The 21,659-nt window shown below is 39.7% G+C and overlaps 1 protein-coding gene across 3 annotated transcripts in view; it reads left to right on the top strand.

Moving 5' to 3' along the window:
• The window catches only part of GRK5 (G protein-coupled receptor kinase 5), a 244,695-nt gene extending 229,575 nt beyond the window's left edge, over window positions 1-15,120 (top strand). For 2 of the 3 annotated variants that reach the window (XM_042458695.1, XM_042458694.1), the window contains exons 13-16: window positions 5,901-6,038; window positions 10,922-11,095; window positions 12,524-12,655; window positions 13,967-15,120. In XM_042458695.1, the coding sequence (XP_042314629.1) occupies window positions 5,901-6,038; window positions 10,922-11,095; window positions 12,524-12,655; window positions 13,967-14,065 (543 nt within the window). In that variant the 3' untranslated portion in view covers window positions 14,066-15,120. The remainder of the gene's footprint in view (window positions 1-5,900; window positions 6,039-10,921; window positions 11,096-12,523; window positions 12,656-13,966) is intronic. The other variant, XM_042458696.1, reaches the window with a different exon arrangement.
• Window positions 15,121-21,659: the final 6,539 nt, after the last annotated feature.

Below are 21,659 nucleotides of genomic sequence, written 5' to 3'. Positions count from 1 at the left end.
ATGCACCCACATGAGCTTCAGCAATGTGAAGAGAGCAAGCATTATGACTGGTTGCTGCTTCTGGGAATCACCACTTAGTTGGGCAAGGAGGGAGTGGTGGAAAAGCTCAGGAATGTCTCTAGACACAGTATGCCACTAGTACAGGCAAGGTGACCATATGAATATGGGAGGGGTGAGGTTGGGAGGAACAAAAGGAAATCCAGATTATGTGACAAGTTTGCCAATCATCTGACTGCATTGTTTGGCCCTGTGGTTGGCCCTGCCCTCTCAGTGGTCACTGTACGTGTGTAGTGTGAACTCCTTACTGTGGGCGAAGGCTTTCATGGCCAACATCCATAGTTTTTTGTGGGTTTTTCGGGCTGTGTCAAGAAGAAACTCTTCTAGAACATGGCCACATAACCCGGAAAACTACCCTTACTGTAGAATTGCATTTAGAGTTTCAACCTGGAATCCCAGGTAGGTGGACCTTTTAACATTCCGCTTAATTACACTTCCTCTCACAGCAACATTACCATACACCTATGTATGGGTCTTAAATAGGGCAGGGCAGGCTGTATAGCACACACAGTTATTTCCTACCACGCCTTGCTGTCACTCTTCATTCCCAAGCTTCTGCTAATACTAGGGATGACCTTGGTACTACTGAAAATCATTTTATTGTTTTAGTGTGTCTTCAAGGCATTTCCAACATGATAATCCTAAGGCAAACCTATCATGGAGTTTTCTTGCAGGTTTCTTCAGAAGGGGATTGCCATTGCCATTGCTATCCTCTGAGGCTGAGAGAGTGTGACTTGCCCAAGGTCACCCAATAGGTTTCCGTGCCTAGCTGGGATTGGAACCCAGCTTTGGCAATTTGGAAATCTCACCAAGGCTCGTGTATCGAATGTGCTACTGGTTAGTGGGGACATTAATGAATAAGTTGTTTTATACAGAAGATAAGAGTCTGTAACAGGGGGCAATGAGAACATAACTACTGGTCCCCTTCAAAATACACCAGGCACTCTCTCTGCATTTCCAGTCCTTAGCCCTTTTCCTTATAAGGCAATATGTGCAAGCAGGATTCTAGCTAATAGTCACAAAAGACTAAGGAAGGAAGGAGAAACCTGTTCTGTTCTGAGCAGTTTTTGTTCTGAATGAGTTAACCCCTTCAAATTTCTTTTCCTCTGCCCTCGTCTATGATCTTCTACCTCTTTTGCCTAGCTCCCTTTGCCACTTAATTTCAGCTTGTCTGATTTTGTTTTTGACTTTTCATTCTGACTAAGAGCAGAAGTTCTGAATAAAATCTAAACAGCATCTGGGGAGTTGTTACATGGGGTGGGGGCAGGAGAAGAACAAGTGTCTAATCTATTCCCTGCTTTTAAATACTCATTGCAAGCTACCTTGTTGTAATATGCTATCTGAAATATTATGTGCCTCCAAACATGTGCAGAGTGCCTTTCACTTACAAATGAATACATAATCACTATCCAGACCTATCTCCACCTGTACCTTGGAATTAAATTCATTAATTTGGCACCATAAATCTCACAAAGGTTTAAACCTCCAGAACCTTTCATTACATGACAAAAGTTTGTACTGTGCTAAGTGGGGACATTCTGGGATATATCATCCAAAGCAGTAACTTTCCCAGACTCTTCCTGTATTGGGTAGAATGTTTGAAGGACCATACAGTATCCCAGGCTGTCTGAAGTTCCTTTCTGACCTTCCATTACAGAAAAATAAAGCCCTAGGTGAGATCTAAATAAATTTGAACCAGATAAGAGACAAGTGTGGGTGGGTGTAGGTTTGTTTGCACACTTGCACTGTGGATGAATGGGGTGCTTGATAGCATGTCTGTGAATGAGTGGGTTGAGAAGCCTATATGTTAGAAAAAAGGTGATAAAGAATTTAGCAGTGATCTGTAAGGAAAGAATGCACATGGCCAGGAAGCGAGCCAAAGTACGAGAGGGAGATTTGTGTTTATTTGCAGTGTGGTTTGTGGGTTTGTTGTATGTGACTTGTGGTAATTTCCCTATTTGGAGAAATATAATTGGTAGAATATATTAACTTTAGATATGCTTTAGGAGATTATTGGCTAACCTTTCTCTAAATAGCTGGCCCTTCCAGATCAAAATCTCTGGGTTCCAAAGAGTGGCTTTGTGGCCAGGGGCTCAGCCCACAGCTCTGCTTTGGACTTGGGATCTTGGGCACAATGTCTTTTAGCCTCAGTACTTTGCCTTTTCAGGAAATGGTTGTTTCGCACTGAGACAGCGAGACTGCAGACCAACATTATGGGACAAATGTGGATGGCCACAACTTTATTAATCGGTACATTATCCATGCCCCAAAATATTTCTCAGTCAGCTCAGTCAGGAAGGGAGTGAATACAATGCTCTAACTAACCCAAATCAGTGTGTGTCCAAGCAGGAAAGAATATAGTTAGGGAGTCTGGTAAAAGACAACTAATTGGCATGATTTGCCAATTGGAGGAGCAGTCCAAACAATCCAACAGGCATGTGCCAGAACTGCAGATGCCTAAACTCACACGTTAGCTACTCTTGATCCACTATTCTGACCCCCCCCCTCCCAGGCTTCCCCTTTTCAAATTTGTGTATTGCTCAGTGATTTCACTAATTCCTCAATGACTACAAGTTGTGACAAAGCAACCCCTAGACAACTTCATATTGTGCCAGAAACCATACAAACTGAAGCCAGTCTAGTGTGGATAGAACCCAAGATACCACACATTATGTAGTTAAATCACCAAAGAAGGCAAAAAAATGTACCACACAATAGCACAGAAAAAAAAATCCTTCCAAGCTCTCAAAGGGAACCGGACTAAACTTGAGAAATCATGCTGGACACATGGAAGCAGACAGGGAGGCTGGTTACTTCATGTTGAAGGCTTGGCCAAACATTGCCAACTAAAAAGCTAACAGCCCTATGTATAGGCCCACCAAAATACCAGGCAAATCTCACAAGACATGTGATGTTGAGTGATTTCTCATGAGAGCTCAACCAAGATCACTGAAGTCTTTTGATGGCTGTTGCTTGGCCAGGACTGGCAGCAGTAGTGCCAGCCTCCATCCCGATGCAATGTGCCCCCTCCATGATGTTGCCAGGTGTGAGATATGGGACCAGGTGCACTTACCACAGCAGCCCTGAGCCCCCTCCCATGTCAGACATTTTGTGATGGTGCTTGTGACATCCACCCAAAATTCCTAACCTACCAAGTCAAAATGAGTCCTCTCTATGAGTTAGAGGATTCTAAGATCTTGGGAAGCACAACCTACAAGATGTTTCAATCCATCCTGAACATTTTTCAAATTCATGGAATTCTGTGGAGATGAATTAAGTAAATAAAGGTCATTTCAATGGGAACTGATGGGATGTATGAGTACTGGACATTGCCCTGCAAGGTTGTTAGTTGTATACATAAAGCTTTTTCTTCCTTAAGAATCCATGGCTTACCAGTTCCCAAGGTTCTCTTGACAACAGTCTGATCTTACCTCATTGCACTTGTAGAAATGGGTGATCTTAGATGATTCCCTGGTAAATCATTAAAGAAAGGAATATGTTCCACCTTCAGAGTCCTCCCACAATGTACTTTTTAATGTGGGCATTTTTATTTTCACAGTTAAGTATTAAATGTTTTGAAAGTGGTTTAAGTTATTGGCTTTTTAAAAAATAACAGTGTAGCTTATTTAATGCTGACAACTCTTTTTTTATTGTAATGATGTTTTAATTTTAATTGTATTTTAAAATCTATATTGCAAGCAGATATGTGTGCTATATTGGGAGATAGGCAAGACATAATGCTAGGTTGTGATCTGCAGAACTCTAGTTTGTTGTGTGACTTTCCACAAACCATGATTTGTTGCTAGAAGCCATGGTTTATTATTGGCTTATAGACGGCTAGGAACATAAGCAAATGCCTTATACTGAGTCAACCATTGGTCCTTCTAGCCCAATATTTTTAAATCTGTCTGCCAGCTGTTACCCACAATGCTTGGAGTCCGGGGAGGACACTCTGAAACCAATGTATTTTATGTAAGGGGAAATGTATAATTAGCTCAAAGAGTGTCTTAACCAACTGGGGTAGTACAGCCTTAGGGATCTATCCCAGCTTTTATAGGGTCCAAATTCACACAGCACTCCAGAGGAAGACTTCCAAAAAAGAATAAGTTTTATTAAAAAGGGAAATAAGTACACTCAATCATGCAGATGACCACAAACACACACACACAAGGACTAGGGAAATGAAAGGAGGGAGGTTGGGATAGATATTAGGCTTCACTAACAGTGATTTTTAAATAGGCGGATCTTGTCTCCATTTGCTGAGGGTCCAGGATGAAGAGAGGACTCAGTTGTTGCCACAGAACCTGAAGGTGCCAAGTGAATTGAGGTACTAGTCAAGTAAACCGACAGCGTGCCTACCTGGTGCTAGACTGTGCCAAAATCAGCTCTAATAGTGCCAACATTTATATGAAAAATATCCCTTGGGGGAAGATACTAAGAGGTTGAGAGCCTTAAGTAGTTTGGAATTGGTTTTCCAGGATAGGAATAATGGAGCAAAACCGAATTGAAAGAAGAGTGATAGACATTGCATTCCACAGGCAAGAAGGGATTATTGCACAAGATTGCTGATGCATTGTTTGTGTAGATTTCCTGATCCTTGCTCCTTTGTTTAGGGCCCCCTTACCTTCTCCAGGTGTGTCATGATCCAGTCTAGCTTAGTCCCGGGGCAAGCTTAGTGCAGAAATTTACTTCAAGGCATCCACATAGTTGTACAAGGATCACTCAACCTATATGTTTTATTATATTGTTTATATATAAAAATATGAGGGGTAAATCCAGGACCCATGGGATAGTAACACAGCTGTGGCTTTCCAAGGTTTCAGGAAGGGTTTTTTCCTAGTCCTCTCTGGGGAACTGGGTATTCCTTGGTGGGGTGTGCTTATTCAAACCATTGTTGTTCATGATGTCTGAATACAGAATTATGACTTATCTGTGATTCCTCAGCAGGAGCTGACAAAATGGCAAGAGGGAAATGCTACACTGTTATAGTGCTATTGTTCCACTTTTTTATGCCACTTTATCAGCTATGGCTGCCTCCTTTGGACTCCTGGGATTTGCAATTTACTGAGGAACAGTTAGAATTCTTAGCCAGAGAGCTCTTAGGTCTCACTAAATTACAAGCTCCAGAATTCCACAGGAGACAGCCATAGCAGTTAAAGAGTTAAATCATAGCACTTTAACTATGTCGTGTGATACTGAAGGTGATGCATGGCTAATGTGACATGAGGCATCTCTGCTTTCATTCTGATTAGTACGGGTTGGGTTTGTGAATAAATGTATATAGGAATCATTGAGTTTTCCAATTTAGGTCTGAGTGTCTCTGGTTGTTGTTGTTGTTGTGTGCTTTCAAGTCATTTCCAACTTATGGCGACCATAAGGTAAATCTATCATAGGGTTTTCTTCGCATGTTTCTTCAGAGGTGGTTTGCTATTGCCATCCTCTGAGGCTGAAAGTGTGACTTGTCCAGGGTCAGCCATTGGTCTTCATGGCCAAATGGGGATTTGAACCCTGGTCTCACGAGTCATAAAATGCTCAAACAACTATGCCACATTGGCTCCTGGTTGTCTGTACCTAAACAGATAAAATACAGTTGTCACTCCATTTGTGCAGACTTTGAATCTGTGTCCCTCACTTACTTGCAAGGGGAAAACAGAGGGACTTAAAATGAGGTGCATGCCCACGGGGGCGTGCCACCATTCAAGCCAATAGGGCTTGAATATCGGCAGATTTCCATTTTTGTGGAGGGCTCCATAATGGATCCCCGTGAAAACATGGGGGGAGCGACTGTAACAAAGAAACCCTTCCTTTTCATTCTCTTGTGGTTTTTTCCCCTTTCTCCTCAGCTACTGACCAAAGATGTGAAACAGAGATTGGGTTGTCATGAAGAAGGGGCAACTGAAGTAAAGAGGCATCCGTTTTTCAAGAATATGAATTTCAAGCGCTTAGAAGCTGGAATGCTAGACCCACCTTTTGTCCCTGATGTAAGTAATGCTTGAAAGAGAATCACAGCACTCAAGTGGAACTTGGAAGCAATACGCAGAACACCACTTGAGATTGTTCTTTTATCTGAATATCTGCTCTTTTTTTGTGATCCCACTGAGGATCCAAGAAGGTTAAGTGGCATATGTTGATCTGTGATGCCAGGGTCCAGTGCCTCTTTGTTCAGTCACAGATGGAGGGTTAATTTCAGATATGGCAAAGTCACACTGGGGTATGAAAGGGTTTTAACAGGGATTGAAACTTCTCTTAACAAATGATACAGTCTCCAGGACAGGGATGTAGCCGGGGGGGGGGGGGGTTCGGGGGGCCCGGCCCCCCCCTTCCATTAGAAAAATGAATGGTGTGTGCTGCTGCGCCGCCACACTCAAGCCCCATTATAATGGTGGCACTTAGTCTGGACCCCCCCCCTTCCTAAAATCCTAGCTACGTCCCTGTCCAGGATTCTTTGCAGAGAAGCTATGTCGGTGAAGTTGCTATAAAGATAAGATTATAGTATAGATTACTGGAGACAGTGTGTTTTTAAAGGTAAAATAAGTGGTGTGTTGGGTTGGGTTTAACCTTTTAAACATTGTGATCTTAGTATATTTTAGTACATTCACATTACTTTACTCCATCAGAACTGCAGAGAAAACGTCACCAGAGTCCTTTTACACTAGATAATTATGGTATTATGATTCCACTTTTACTGCTATTGGCAACATCCTCTAGACTACTTGGATTGGCACTTTAAGGAGGGGTACTTTGAATTCTCAGCAAGACAACTCTAGTGCCTTTTCAGACTACACATCCTAAGATTCCACAGACTTTTGACCTGGCTGTTAAAGTGAAATCATAGTGCTATAACTGTGTCATGTGAAAGGGCACAAGAGGTTGATGGAACAATTTCAGTGCAGCTAGAGAGAAACATAACTCCTTTATTTTCAACCATGTTGGCTTGCAGTGGGCAGGGTTTTTGTTGTGTGCCTTCAAATAGTTTCTGACTTACGGCAACCCTATGGCAAACCTATCATGGGGCTTTCTTGGCATGTTTTTTCTAAGGAGGTTTGCCATTGCCTTCCTGTGAGGGTCAGAAATTGTGACTTGCTCAGAGTCACCCAGTGGGTTTCATGGCAGAGCTGGGAGTTGAACCTGGGGCTCCAGAGCTGTTGTCCAGTGCTCAAACCACTACGCCATGCTGGCTCCCTACTGGGCAGGGTATAAGAGGTTTTGCTAGCCTCTTTAGTCAAGCAGATTTATGTATTTCCAATTCTCCTCCCCGCCCCCCCCCCCCCCCATGACAGCTGGAGTAGAGGAATTTGGCTCATTTGATGAAACAGATTGGCTTTGGCTCCAGTGGAGCTACAGCAAGTCCCCTGCACACATAAAAACCCTGATGTCTGTGCACAGAAAACAAGATTTTAGTATCAAAAAGTCATGTAGTTTTTCTATGCAAACTTTGTAACATTCAACTATGAGGAGAATATTGAGAAGTATTAATTCTCTTTAATAGTGGTGAGGAAACTACCGTAATCATTTGCCTTCACATGAGAAGATGAAATAACCAAGAATTTACATTCTTAATCTTGATGGCAAAAGGTGATTGTGCAGCATGACAAAGATTGCATGTTACTTTTTCTTGTGCACAAAAATTATTTAAAAATAAATGAAAAGAGATAAAAGAAAAAAAGAGGAAAATAAATTTAGAAAGAGTAAAAAAGCAGATAGAAAATAAACTGAAAATACAGCAGTGAGATTCCAACTATAGACAGTTGGGATCAAGAAAAAGTGACCAAATACTTAAATATTATCCATATTATCCATTATTCTATGTATGGCAGATTACAAACATTGACTTTAAATGTTGACAGAGTTCTAAGGTCTTCAGTCCATTGAACAGTAGTAGTATTATATCCTTTGCTGAGTAAAAAGTATTATAAAAATTACAAATAAGCATCATTTTTATTTTATTAACTTTGTACATGAAAACCTGGGTACAAAGTCTTGTTCTGTCTGTCAACTAAAATGTTTGACCCAAATGGAAACTGATAATGAAGCATATTTGAATATTAATATTAATATGCTTACCTCTGAATTAAAAAATTGAATATGCCCTGAGAGTAATATTTAATCAAGGTGAGATTCTTTTCTCTATCAACCCAGTGGAGGGGAGGTGTATGTTTTGCCAGTTTCTCCTTAAAATGGTTTGAAGGTTCAGTTTTGAATGGCTTCAGAGAGCTTGGTAATAAATGAAAAACAATTACTAGTGCATTCAGGTGTTCTAAATGGTATCAGTTTTATTTTTAACAAGTTTTCTCACACAGGTGAGGAGGGAGAGGGTTTGGTATTTTAGGTCAAGACTGAAAAAAAGTTGCTTTAGAGCAGGGCCCTTCCTGATCCTGGAGGCTCTTCCTCAGCCTTTCCCAGGGGCATGTGGGGCATTTCACACCCTCCCCAGGTCCTGGAGGCTCCTGCCTGGCTTTTTCCGGGGATGCACGGGGCATTTTCCACCCTCTCTGGATCCTGCGGGCTCTTCCCTGGCCCTTCCTGGGGGCATGTGGGGGAATTCCAGTTGTGTGCGCGCGCTCCTGCAAGCACTGGAAGTCCCACCCCCCGCCATGACTGACCACTCCGGATGACACCAACCCTAGAAATGCCACTGCCCCAGACCACCCCAAGTGTCGAAACAGAATGTTGCAAAATTTTGCAAAATAAACTGTTTTTCTTTCAGATTGCCCTCTAAGGGCCCTGGAGGGCCCCAAACATACACCCATGTCCCCAGAAAGTGTTTGGGGGCAAAAAAAAGCGGCATTGATTATTTATTTATTTATGTGGGAACAGGTGCAATGAGGTGTGTTGCCATCCAAGCTTTTCTAGAAGACTAATGTAGCTCTTTGATCTTCCACAGTTGCCCGCCACTGTTTTAGAGGCACCGTATTAGGTACATTTAGTGACAATTTTCTTTGAACAGCAAGCTTCCATGCATATTAAAATTGCTTTTTGACACCCCCCCTCGTCAACGTTCAAAAGAAATGGTATCAGTTACTAGGTGGACATGCAGAGCAGTGTTTATGGTCCTCTGGTTCATGACCTACCTAAGTCAGTTGAAATCGTCATTTAATTTGCTTTTAGGTGTTGGTTGTGCAAAATAAAATAACACACACACTCTCTCTAGATGTGTGTGTGTGTTGTTGAGAAAAAGTGCTTTTCTATCCTAGAAGTACTGTACATTAGTTGTAACACTGAATAATATCTCTCCATTTTAGAAAAGTGTTCGGGCCATTACAAATTGAGAACTGTGTTTCTAAGAATGCTTGAAATTGCTCCCTTTTAGAATGACTAAGGATAGGATGTATTTTGATGTGGTGTTTCATTTCATTTGAATAGTCCTTTTAATGGCAATGACTGAAATCCTGTTGTGCCCCTGTTCTGACATAAAAATTGCTGTACAATTGGTTGTGCTTTCTCAGAGGGAGTGTACATAGGTCTTTAATGCAGTCAGTAATTTCACAAGCACTTACAGCTCTGTCTCGCATTTTTGACTCAGTGGGTGGAAAGTTAATTAACTGATGTGCAGCAAGCTAATTCAAGGCAGTGGTCCCTTTTGCACAACTGTGAGATGTAGTTTAACTATTCTGGCTCAGATTAACAAATCTATAGGATCTTGGCCATACTCTTTTTGGTCTTTGAAAGCAGCCCATAAGCAACATGTACTGCTTCTGTTTATTTCAATGAAACATTAAAAATTCCTATAGATTAGGCCTGCTTTATTGTTTCCCTGTTGTCCCATCTACCAACCACCAGTCTGACTTCTAGCACTTCTAGCATGTATTTATAAAGCTGGCTGTCATCCTGTCCAGTATTTACAATTTCAAAAACCAGATTTACAATCTTGTAACTTTGGGGATTCATTCTTTATAGTCATTAATGACCTAATATGATTCCCAAGAGATGCCTCTTAAGCCAGTCAGTGATCAACCAAAGGGTTTCTGAAGCACCACAGGTCAGCGTGACTTAGTCAATTTTGTGAGGCCAACTGTTTGTTCATAGCAAACACATTCTTCTAACAACCAAAGAGGTGACTGTGTACATGGACATCACCTGATGGCCATCATAGGAATCAGATAGTCCACATAATTGGAAGCAGAAGATGGAGAAGCTCCATTGTCTCTGCAAAAAGAAGACCAGGAGCAGGCTGTGGCAAAAAATCAGAGTAAAATTATGGTTTATGGGAGAAGAAGTTATCTATCAGGATACAGGTCAAGGGTAGGCATCTACTAGGGTACCTATTTGGAGGCCTGCTTGGGGGCTACACTGGCTCCATCCCTATCCTGAAGTACTGCACCCTCATTTTCTCCCATCTCCCATACTCAGAATTGGGGAGGTGAAAAACATTTTGCTCCCATTGGCCAATAGTGCCCCATCCCCAGCCTCTGAAGGTATGCTCCTAGCCATTTTGCCACATTTTTAGCCATATCCCCTCCAGCTCAACTTTTTTAAGCCTATAAAGACCTTCTTCCAAAGAAGAAAGCAATCAGATGTTTTGCTGTACTCACTTCCTCTTGAAAAAAAGGACTGTATAGAATATGGGGCACCTGAAGAATATCTCATGACTGTAACTGTTTGCTTGGAATAAAAACACAGATAAATAATTTCAAAGGGAATAATTAGATGTAAGGTACCTCAAGACTCTATTTTGGTTTTGCTCTAAAGTTCACATGTGTATTCCAAGATTAGCAAATTGATTAGTTGCTCATACTGATTCATATAAAAATGCTTTTAGAAACTGATTATTATAATACCTAGTAGAAATAGCAAGGCATTGTTATTCTTACAATACAGCCTTACTCTTAACCCTTCTTACTTGTCACTTCAACTATGTGTTCAGGTTCTCTTATATTCTTTCCTTCTTGTGCTGGGGCAGCCTCGAGCAGTGTACTGCAAAGACGTATTGGACATAGAACAATTTTCAACTGTCAAGGGAGTGAACTTGGACCAAACAGATGATGATTTCTATTCCAAGTTTTCCACAGGCTCTGTATCAATTCCCTGGCAAAATGAGGTATATATTGATATATTCGTCTGGTTATTCTAAGGCCCTATGAATCTTTCAAACTTTAATAAATAGCAAATAAATGATTTTTTGGCTTTGTAATCCCTCCCCCCATGTTTATGATATAACAATTTTTCCCCTTTAAATGATGTATGCATTGCTTTCCTCTGCAGATTAATGTGCAGATTTGTGTTTAGGATTCAACCCACATCCTTATGTCATACCTGTTGCTGGTAACTAGTTTATTGTATAACTTGTTTTTTGTTCTGTCTCTGATTGTCAGTGTAATTCAAAGTGTTGCAGAGATCAAGAATAGTTCCTAACCAGCAAGTGTGAGGTTGCCTCCTCATTTACATTTCTACTGCTTCTAGCAGTACAAGTTGAATAGACTTTACCCAAAATGATTGGGATCAAATGCATTCTGTATTTTGGATTATTTGGGGGGGGAAGAGGGGATTTCAGAATACACACACACACACACATACACACACATATATATACTGAGACATAGTGAGACTGAGGATCTGTGAAATGGTAGGAATCCAAGCATATAGTGACTGGCACAGATCCACACCTCCCACCACTTCACAGATATCACGTCACTCTTAGTCTCACAAATACAATACAGGTACATAACATAAAAAGTTTTAGATTTTGAAAGATTTGAGATTTAGAAATTGTGAATAAGAGATACTCAACCTGTACCAGCTCTTCCAACTTTGCTCCAGATGACACTAAGCAAGCTCACAAGCACATTTGGTGTGTTTTATTTAAGAACAACACCTATGCAGACATGTGTCATCATTAATGTTTTTTAAAATGGCAGTTGAGACTAAGATGCCACATCAATGGAAAGGAAGGGCAGATAATTAGAAGTGGTTAGAAGTGGTAAAAGATTTTGCCTACTGAAGAATTGATCTAACATGTAAAAAATTGATGTAATGTATAAAGCTTGTGTCATTTGTAGCAGAGACAGGGGATATGTGTCCTTGGAGATGTTGTTCAGCTGAAACTTCCATCATCCAAAACAACATCAGCTATGTCAGCTAAGCCAAAACTGGGTATTTTTAGGGTAGTATTCTGTAGTAATGTCCTGCCAATGGACTTGGTACTGTTTCACCAGGTATCATCTCAGCAGACCTTCACAAAAATTACCCACCAGAACAACTGAAGAAAGTGCACCAGATGGGCCACTGTGTGAACATAATGTGGGACTAGATAAGCTGTTGATCTAATACATCATCCAGAATAGTTCTTTTTATAATCTCATATCCAGTAATTAGATCCTTCTGTTGAACTGATGTCCAATATTCAGTCTCTGTTACGTCAACATTTGTTTGGGTAGGGATTTTATTTTCCTCTTTTCTGCAGACATTTCAAAGAATGAGGCTTCTGGACTAAAATGCATGTGTGTATTTCTGTTTTTCTTTTCTCTAGATGATAGAAACAGAGTGTTTTAAAGAACTTAATGTGTTTGGACCAAATGGTACTATTTCACCAGACCTTAACAAAAGCTACCCACCAGAACCACCGAAGAAAGGATTACTGCATAGAATATTTAAACGTCAGGTGATAGCATCTATTCTTACATGAGCAAAAGCTATTCTAAATTGTCTGGAGGGCTGCATGGCTCCCATCCCTGCTGTAATGATACAAATCATGAATCACAAATGCTTTGTTTCAGGTTACTAGCTGAACAGTTGTCATTTGTATAAGTAATAGAACTTGAAGGCATATAATAAAAGAACATTTTTGCATGGGACTTGGCTTAGCTTGTGTGCCCCTTTACTATCCTACAATTCAAAATATACACCGATTCATTTAAGAATAACAGTATTAATACCGTAGTGATGATGGGAATATATTTTTAATCCAGTTTATTCGGGTGAATAGCAAAGTCTAGAGATACAGCTTGGAGATTAGAGAGTGATTGCCACTGAGGGTGAAATGAAACATGATCAAGGCATACGTGATATGGGGAACCTACAGAGTTAGCTGTGATGCAAGCAAGCATGAAATAGAGTCAGAAATAGGAAAAGCAGTGTTCAATTTGAACAAATCTTGGAAGAATGGGTGAGAAGTCAGGAACATCCAAGGCGGGATGTGCTAGAGCAGGATTTCTTTCACTTCAGGTGAAAGAATTCTGATCTTTGCTTCCCTTTACAAATTATCTCTTTTCAGATCAAGGGGGATGGCATCCATCAGAGAACACACTTTAATAAAATTTACTGATAGTTCTTTACTTCTTCCTGACTGGATCCTTAGCCCCACTATCCAACTGAACCAGTTAAATTTAATGCTACTTCCAAAGGATGCTCAGGCTTGGATTGGAGCAAGCCAATGACTGGAGCAAGCCAAGAATACATCTCTTCACACCCTCACTGTCTGAATCTGGACCTTGTGAATATCTTGTGCCAATAAAACAGGCATGAGTAGCGCTCAATGCAGACCTTGCTATGTGGGGCCACAAGACTGGGGAATGAAGTGGGAAAGGGGACACTGGAAGGTGGGGCTAGAAATCAAAGCCTTGTCCCTGTAGCCCCAACACATTCTTCTGAATGGCTGCATGGGACTAGAGTAGGTCAGGGATTGTAAAAAAAAAAAAAAGGAAGCTTTGAGAGACAGGCCATCTTGAAGAGAGGAAAAGCTTATCCTTTTCTCCTGCAAGTGTGCTTCAAGCAAAGATTGGAGAAATTACTTTTTTTGCCATTCCTGCTTGGGAGATTGTGGGAGCTATAATCCAAAAAAGCACCTTTTCCAAGCTCTGGATTCAAGACATTTAGTTCTTGCAGTACATGTAATGGAAATAACATCTCTAAATATAGAATGATCTGGAAATCTAATTCTTTTTTTCCTTTTTCTTTTTTTTCTTTCCTTCAGCATCAGAACAATTCCAAGAGTTCTTCAAATTCAAAGGCCAATTTAAATCATCATATAAATGCCAACCATGTAAGTTCAAACTCTACTGGAAGCAGCTAGTTCTGCCTTGGCTTTTGTGAACCTGCATTTGGCATCCCTCCACTATAATGTATGGAGCTTCAAGGATGAGAGAACACCTGCCATTGAGCTAGAAGATCAATGATCTCCTTCCTAGGGAGATTTCCCCCCTTCTCCATTCCTTCCAGAGGAGCTTCCCAATTTTCAAAGAAATTTCCTCTCAGGTCTGTTTTTGGAGGTGGCACTTGAGGTCTTGTGACTCAACGTTGTCTCTGTAGGACATTGCAATAGAAATCAGAGTCTGACAGCTTGCACGTATTTAAAATAGTATCATAACTAGAACTGAATTTTGTCCTTATTATTTTTAAAGAAAAGGTTTTGTAAATTTCTCTATCGTCTCAGTTTACATTTTGTACATTTGTATTTAAATGAAAGTCGGACTTGGGGATGTATTTTTTCTGAGCAGCAGCTTGTAAAGCCATCTGTTTTAAGACTTTTGTTTTTTTAAAAAAAACAAAGAAAAACACAAAGTGATCAAGACTTCCAGAGCCTCAAAATGAGATGTTTAATTTTATTTTTATTTTGCAGATGTAGAAAATTATTCACAGATTCCTCTTTTCATATCAGTTTTGTCGATACAATTTTTTATTGGCATCTTTTATTCTTTTTTCATCCATTGAGTTTACAGCAACACTGCAGATAAGTGTCTTCCTTCTTTTTTCTCAAAATCTTGCATTTAATGCATACTCAAACATGCAGTCAAGATTAACCATCTGTAAGGAAGCTAATACATTATATCTGAGGTACATGGGACCAGCATTGTTGCTATTTGCACTTTTTGTAGTTAGGTTATCCTTTAAGGCTGTTATTGAAAAATCAACCCTTTTTAAAATCCCTCCTCTTTCTCCCTCCCTGATATGGTTTTTCAGACTTTCTGTTGTTATTGCTAGAAAGAGAACAAATACACATGATCGCAGACACGGGTAGACACCTGCTCTCCATGTGAGAAATTCAACCTTTGCTGCTCCTCTCAAGAAGATTCCAAGAGGTTGTCTTGAAGGCTTTGCCTCTTCAATATTGTTTTCACCATTAATTGGGTTTGTTAATTGGAGGGAGAGGTGTTTGATATGTCTTGGATGTGCACTCATGTGCATTTGACTCCTGAGTTTCCATTGCACTGATTTACGACTCCTCCTGGTTCCCATCCTTGTACACTGCATCCTGTGGCATGAGCAGTATTGACATGCCAAGAGCTGATCCTCAACATTCCTGACCTTATACTGTAGGTGCAACTTTTTGTGTTCTGTTTCTTTTCCGGTTTATGAAGTCATGAATTGGTAAAACTGAAGAGAACTGAAAAGCATATGGATCAGTTCTTAATGGGTGCCTCCTCACATAACAGTAATTCTTTTCTTTCTCATCTCCATTTTTCCAAGAACATCAGAGACAGAGTGTTGCTATATTTTGTACCCTTGCCAAATAATGGGACGAGGGGACTTGTTATAGTATTATGGATCTTTGAGACCTTTGGCCACTTTATTCAGGTCTTTTGGGTTTATGATGTGTAAATGAATCATGTAGATTCTTTTTTTATCCTAATTGGATAAGTTAAGCTTTTTACATTAGGATATAATGAAGAATGAATAACAATACAGTTTCTTGTGTACAAATGTTCATATATAATCTTTTTTAAAGTTTTTTCCCCCAGTGGGGCATTAGAGAGAAATGTCCATTTTTACTGTGATCTTATGGATGAAAGTTCATTTGTATGAACTTCGAAGACTTTTCAACTACACAAGCAGTGGGAAATTAAATATGAAAATAAACATGAATTTTGGTTACCAGTTTCCACCAGATCTATTCTAAGGAGCTATAATCATTTCCCCCGACATTGACTTACACCCAGTTACTAGTCAAGAGTTAGAAAAGATCTCACTGAACTGTTTGTTGAAGACTTACCTATGTCCCACTGATTTAGTGGGTATACTCTAGCGGGTCTAATGGTTTGATTTAAGATATTATTTTTTTCTTTTTAAAAAAATGGTGTTAACCATAGCAGCACAGTATACCTTTCTAACCAGCTGGAGGGTACAGCATTTCAAATATTCCATAAATCAATCACAATTTTTGTGACCTCCAATATATATGAATCCACTTTTCTTAGGGTTCCTTCTCCTGTTATGTGTGACAGAGGAGTTGAGGCTGTGTATAAATGAAGATTTGTAAAATATAGTAATTTGCGGTTATAATATAGTAACCTTTCTAAGTGGTAGCACATGAAGATCTCAGAGTTGCTTCCAGGGGCTAGTATATATGTAAATGTACTATACAAATTGGTGCACATTTCCACACATTTGCATTGATGGTTAATTGTCTGCACTTTCTGGTGCAAATTTGCAACAATTTGCTTCTCTTTTCCCTCCTTCTGCTGAAAATGCACTGCCATCTGAATGCATGCAAAGCACATGGATAACCACACATACAGTAATGCAGATTTCAGCAGATACTGAAAGGCTTTTCTATAGACTTCAAAGAGTTTTTTGAGGAGGAAAGCAGAAAAGGCCCAAACTCCTGCAAATTGTGTGTGGCCAAATCTTATTCTATTTGACTGGAATGGGGTGTATTTTAAGCTGTAGACGAGCCCCAGGTTTCTGCCCTTCTTCATTGTTTACACTATGATATATTTAGATGATATGGAAGATGTGGGGAAGATATGAGAAATTAAATCTCTGCGTTAAATTCTTCCTCTTACATATAATAACACATCCCATTTTTCATCTCCATTATTTCAGGGAAAGGCAAATTGACATACTCCAGATGTGTTGGATCACAGCCTCCAACAGCCCTGGCCAGAATGGCCAGAAGATGGGAGTTGTCGGCCAAAACATTTGGAGGTCACCAGCTGGCTAGCCTTGAAATAATGTATTTCCTTGCAGTAGGAATCAATGTTGTAGTGCAAGAGCAAAGAAACATGTCATCTGATGATGTCAGGATATGAAATTACACAGAAAAGTGTGAAGGTGTAACACATAATTCCTCTCCAGAGAGAAACAGAGCTAAGTTGTGTTTGATTCTTTGTCCGTAACTTCACTTGCATTCAGAAACACATTGTAGCCCAGATATGTCTTTGCACATTTTACATAAGTAGTTAAGCAACTCTGGATATTTTAGAGATTGGGCTTATTAGTTTATTTTATTTTCCTACTAAAAATTGTATATATCTAAACCAACTTCACTACTGACTTTGCCCCCTAAACAATCCCATAGTTGAATAAAAGGATAATATGTCAAAACTTCATTTTTCATATAGATCCATCAAAGCATGTTTCTCATATTTGCAAAAGATCTAAAAAAACTTGTAAAAACAAAATGTTATTGCTTTGTCACACACACCCCCAGTTCCTGTTGTAGGGCCATATTATATGCATTGTGTGATTAATTGTCAGTGTAGACACTTATTAATTGCCAAAAAAGAGGGAAAGCATCAAAAGTAAACGAGGACATAGATTTGCAGACTATTTGCACATGCTAACTTATAGATGTTTATGCAAATTTAAATAGAAAATAATACATCTTACCCTTGTGGGGGGTCCTGTGACTTACTTAGTCTGATGTGCTTACTTAGGTCCTAAACAGACAGGCCAGAATAAAGCTGCTTTGGGTCACTTTGGAGATATGCTGTTTAAATGACACACACATCTTAAGAGGCCAGAAGCTGTCCCAAAGCTGTGCTCTTGTCCTTAGGACTGGAGTTGGGCTTTGGTGCAGCTTCTGGCCTCTGAGGATGCATGCAGCATTTAAATAGCATACCTCCAAAGTGACCCAAAGCAGCTTTATTTTGGCCTGTCTGTTTGGGCCCTTAGTCTGATATGCAGGTGGTTTTCAGTTTATGGGCAGCTTGTTGCCTTTTCTTAAACTTATGTACTTTCAAACTGGACTTGAACTGGACAGCCTTTCACATGGAGGACACTTTCAGGCAGAGGATTTTCTTCTGTAACAGGGCCACCCTACTGGTTGATATAAAAGGGTGCACATTGGTTAAAAATATCAAGTTGAGAAAATGACAGTAGTATAGGTTTGGGTGATATATTTGCCACTTATTCTTCCTCCTGTTTCCCCCAAAATATAAACATCTCAGCTTATTATTTTCTCTTGTATCCCCACCTAATATACTGAAGACACCAGATCCCATCTGACCTCAGAAGTTAAGCAGGGTCAGGCCTGGTTAGTATTTTGATGGGAGATCACCAAGGAATACAAGGTGCTGTAGGCTGTATTTCAGAGAAAAGAACTGGCAAAAGCCCTCATCAGTAGAGCAATAAACACACTACTTAGCACAATTGTGTGGGGTGTGTTTTGACATCATAAAAAATGATCAGGTCATGCACCATACCATTTTGTGTGCTTTTAAGACTATTAAACTGAAACCATTGTATTCTTTTATTCTGAAACTTCTAAAACTGTTTATGTCATTCAGATTTATTATTTTGCACCACCTTCATAAAAAGACATGGAGTATAGGTCATCTGTTTGACTTTGAGTTCTCCCAGTCCTCAGTCAGATAAGTTTCTCTGTGATAATGCATTTTAGATCAGAATAGTATTAAAGTCATAAAAGTACTGATTTATGAATTTACACTGTCATTTGAAAGATTAGTATTTTGACTTCTGTTTAATGCTGTCACCTGGTCGAGCTGCCTGGGAATATTCAGGCAGATAATTTCCTGGCCCTCTGAGCAAGAAATCCGTACGCACATGGCCTCAGGGGCTCTGGAACTGGCTTTATTTTATTCTATTTTTAAGGTAGGGGTCAACTTGTTACCAGTTTTGATGGTTTGTGAGTATGTTTTTACAAAACAATGAAAACAAATTATGTTGCATTAAAACAATCTTCCTTCAACTGAAAATGGTAACAATCAGTACCATGAAAGCAATAGAAAAATATAGTCAACCCTCTATATCCATGGATTTTTTTATCCACAGATTCAAGTCTCCACGGCTTGAAAATATTCTGAAAATATATAAATTCCCCAAACCAAACCAAAGGGATACCATTTTATATGCCATTGTATATAATGGGACTTGAACAATCACCGATTTTGGTATCCTTGGGGGGTCCTGGAACCAAGGGACCACTGTAATGATAGTTTCATACACTTCTGATTGATCATTCCTGAGGGGGTCCAGCTTCATTGGAGTCTAAATGGTCCTATTTTGCCTGATTGTTGGAGGAGCTTATTCCTTCAGCCGGGGGAGCTTGGGCCTCCTTGACCACCACTCCCAGTTCTGGGGTCTATGAGGTGCTCTCTAGGAATTTAGGTAAATATTTTCCCAATCAGATGTTGTCTGATTCATTTAACAGGAGAAGCTTGGAACTGAACCTGGGACCTTCTACATGCTCTTGTCTATAACTATGCTACAAGCTGGTCCTTCTGGTTTAACTGGGAATGGGGAAAATACTGAATTTATTGCCCTCCCTATAGAACAGGGGTGGGAATTGTGTAGTCCTTCTGATGTTGCTGGATGGCAAGTCCCAGCAACTCTAGCCAACATAGCCAATGATGCTGAGAGTTGCAATCCAGTAACATCTGGGTCAGAGCCTTGATGCAAACTCCAACTTTAGAAGTACCTCTCAGGGTCTGTGTGTTTCTGGAGTTGAGTGCCAGATATTCAGGATCAAAGGAACTTTTTAAAAAATCACAGGCCATCTATCCCTTAGCAAATTAGGCTGCAGTGTTAGTGAAGCAGAAACCAATGTTTTTGCATCCCAGTGTTTTAGTGCTCTTTTGAAAATACACACACACACACACACACACACAAACATGGAGAGGGCAAGATGCCTATTGACAAAGGACAATATCACATTACTGAAATTGGAAGTATAATCCAGTGTCATCTTGAATGTAATCATGCGTATTCACGTTATTGCATGAAAGGTTACCACACAGAATCACTGGCAGTCTGAACGCACTCCGAATGCAATCACACGTCAATCCACACTTAAGTAAATTTGGTGAACTAGCAAAGTCAGAAAACCTGTTCCTAGGCAACTTCGCACTCAGTGTGCTGTTGTTTGGCATGATGTGCATGTCTCCTTTGGCCCTGGTTCCCCCCCCCAATCCGGAAGGGGGGGGGTTCCCATGAAGCCACGCTGCAGCTCCACTTCAATTTTGCTTCCACTTGTCCTTCAGTATTGCTGAGGGGGGGTTGCTGCCTGCTAATTAAGAGGCATGGACCGGGAGCTATTGGATAACCATTATATTCATGTTTTAAGGTGACAAGAGTGAATATGTGTTTGTTTTAATATGAATAGTGCATGTTCTTTCAACCATTCTTCCCGCTCCCCCTCCAACCTCTTTTGTAAATTGCGGGGTTCCTTGGTTCCTCTCTCTCACTTGCCTAAATAGGCTATGCTCCAGTCATCTGGAGTCTCACTGAACATGCGCAAGGGTGCCAATTCAAAATTAAGAACTCACCAATGTGATGGCTTACTTCGCACAGAATCTGGGTCGAGGCCATTACAGTGAATTTAAGGTGTAATAAGTAATCACGTAATTGTGTGAATTTTTGAATTGACCTCACTACCTTCTCTTTCAAAATTCAGAGCCTCCCGTCCCGTCTGATACAACTCAAAGTATACATGCAGCTTGACATTGCAATGTTGGCAAACAAGGTCCAAATTATATCACACAGAATTTAAAACAGGATAACATTCCGCCGGTGTATATTGCAAGAATTTGTCTTTATGCCTATGAAGGCAAGTGCCATATTTCAATATGAAAGTCAGAGCGTGGAAATGGTTAATTAAAAATTAATCTGTTATTCCTAAATTATTATAAATTTCATCCACAATTTAAAAAAATAATTACTTTTCATTGTTAAGTGCCAATATTACTTTTTAAAATTTAGTAGGAACAGGAGCTCTCTTTAATTCAGTCCATTCCTGGCTATTTGTAGTAACTTCAGTAACTATTTAAAAAAAATTATTGTCATGCTTTAATGAATCAATTAATGGACTAATTCCATAACCTGTTTTTAACAATTTAATAATAATGAATTCTTGAAACAAGTTAACTCTGATGTGTTAGTGTGAACAAGAATGTTTCCAAGCTCTGCAAAGAATATTTTTTTAAAAAGCACTCCAAATCTGAAGCTAAAGAAAACCATATTTATATATATATATATGTTGGTAGAAAGCTAATATAGTAAAGATCTTCTATTTCTATTTGTGCCACAGCTCACCGTGTTTATACATTATTGAAATTGTTTCACCTCTGCAAAGAGGCAATGGATGTAAGTTCACAGTTGCATTTCTGAGCAATGAACACTTTCATGAATTATGTACTTCACCATAGTAGACTATCAATTAAATTATTAGACAGAGAGCCATGTTAGGACTAGACTTATCACTGACCTTCATTTAAAAAAAAAAGAATCACCTGTGCTGATGACACAGCTGCATCATGGATTCAATAAAAACCATATTCAGGAATCGATATTTTAAAGCACTTCTCATACTGTAGACTCTAAAAGAAGCAGACACTTCTGACGTAAAAAAGCTGTTCATAACTTAATCAACAAATTATACATTTATAATAAATGGAACCAAATGCTCTCAAGTAGAAAAATTAGTTGCT

Source organism: Sceloporus undulatus, chromosome 3, assembly GCF_019175285.1.
Source record: "Sceloporus undulatus isolate JIND9_A2432 ecotype Alabama chromosome 3, SceUnd_v1.1, whole genome shotgun sequence".
NCBI lineage: Eukaryota > Metazoa > Chordata > Lepidosauria > Squamata > Phrynosomatidae > Sceloporus > Sceloporus undulatus.
Note: the sequence above shows the minus strand (reverse complement) of the source record. Positions and strands in the feature narration are given on the sequence as shown.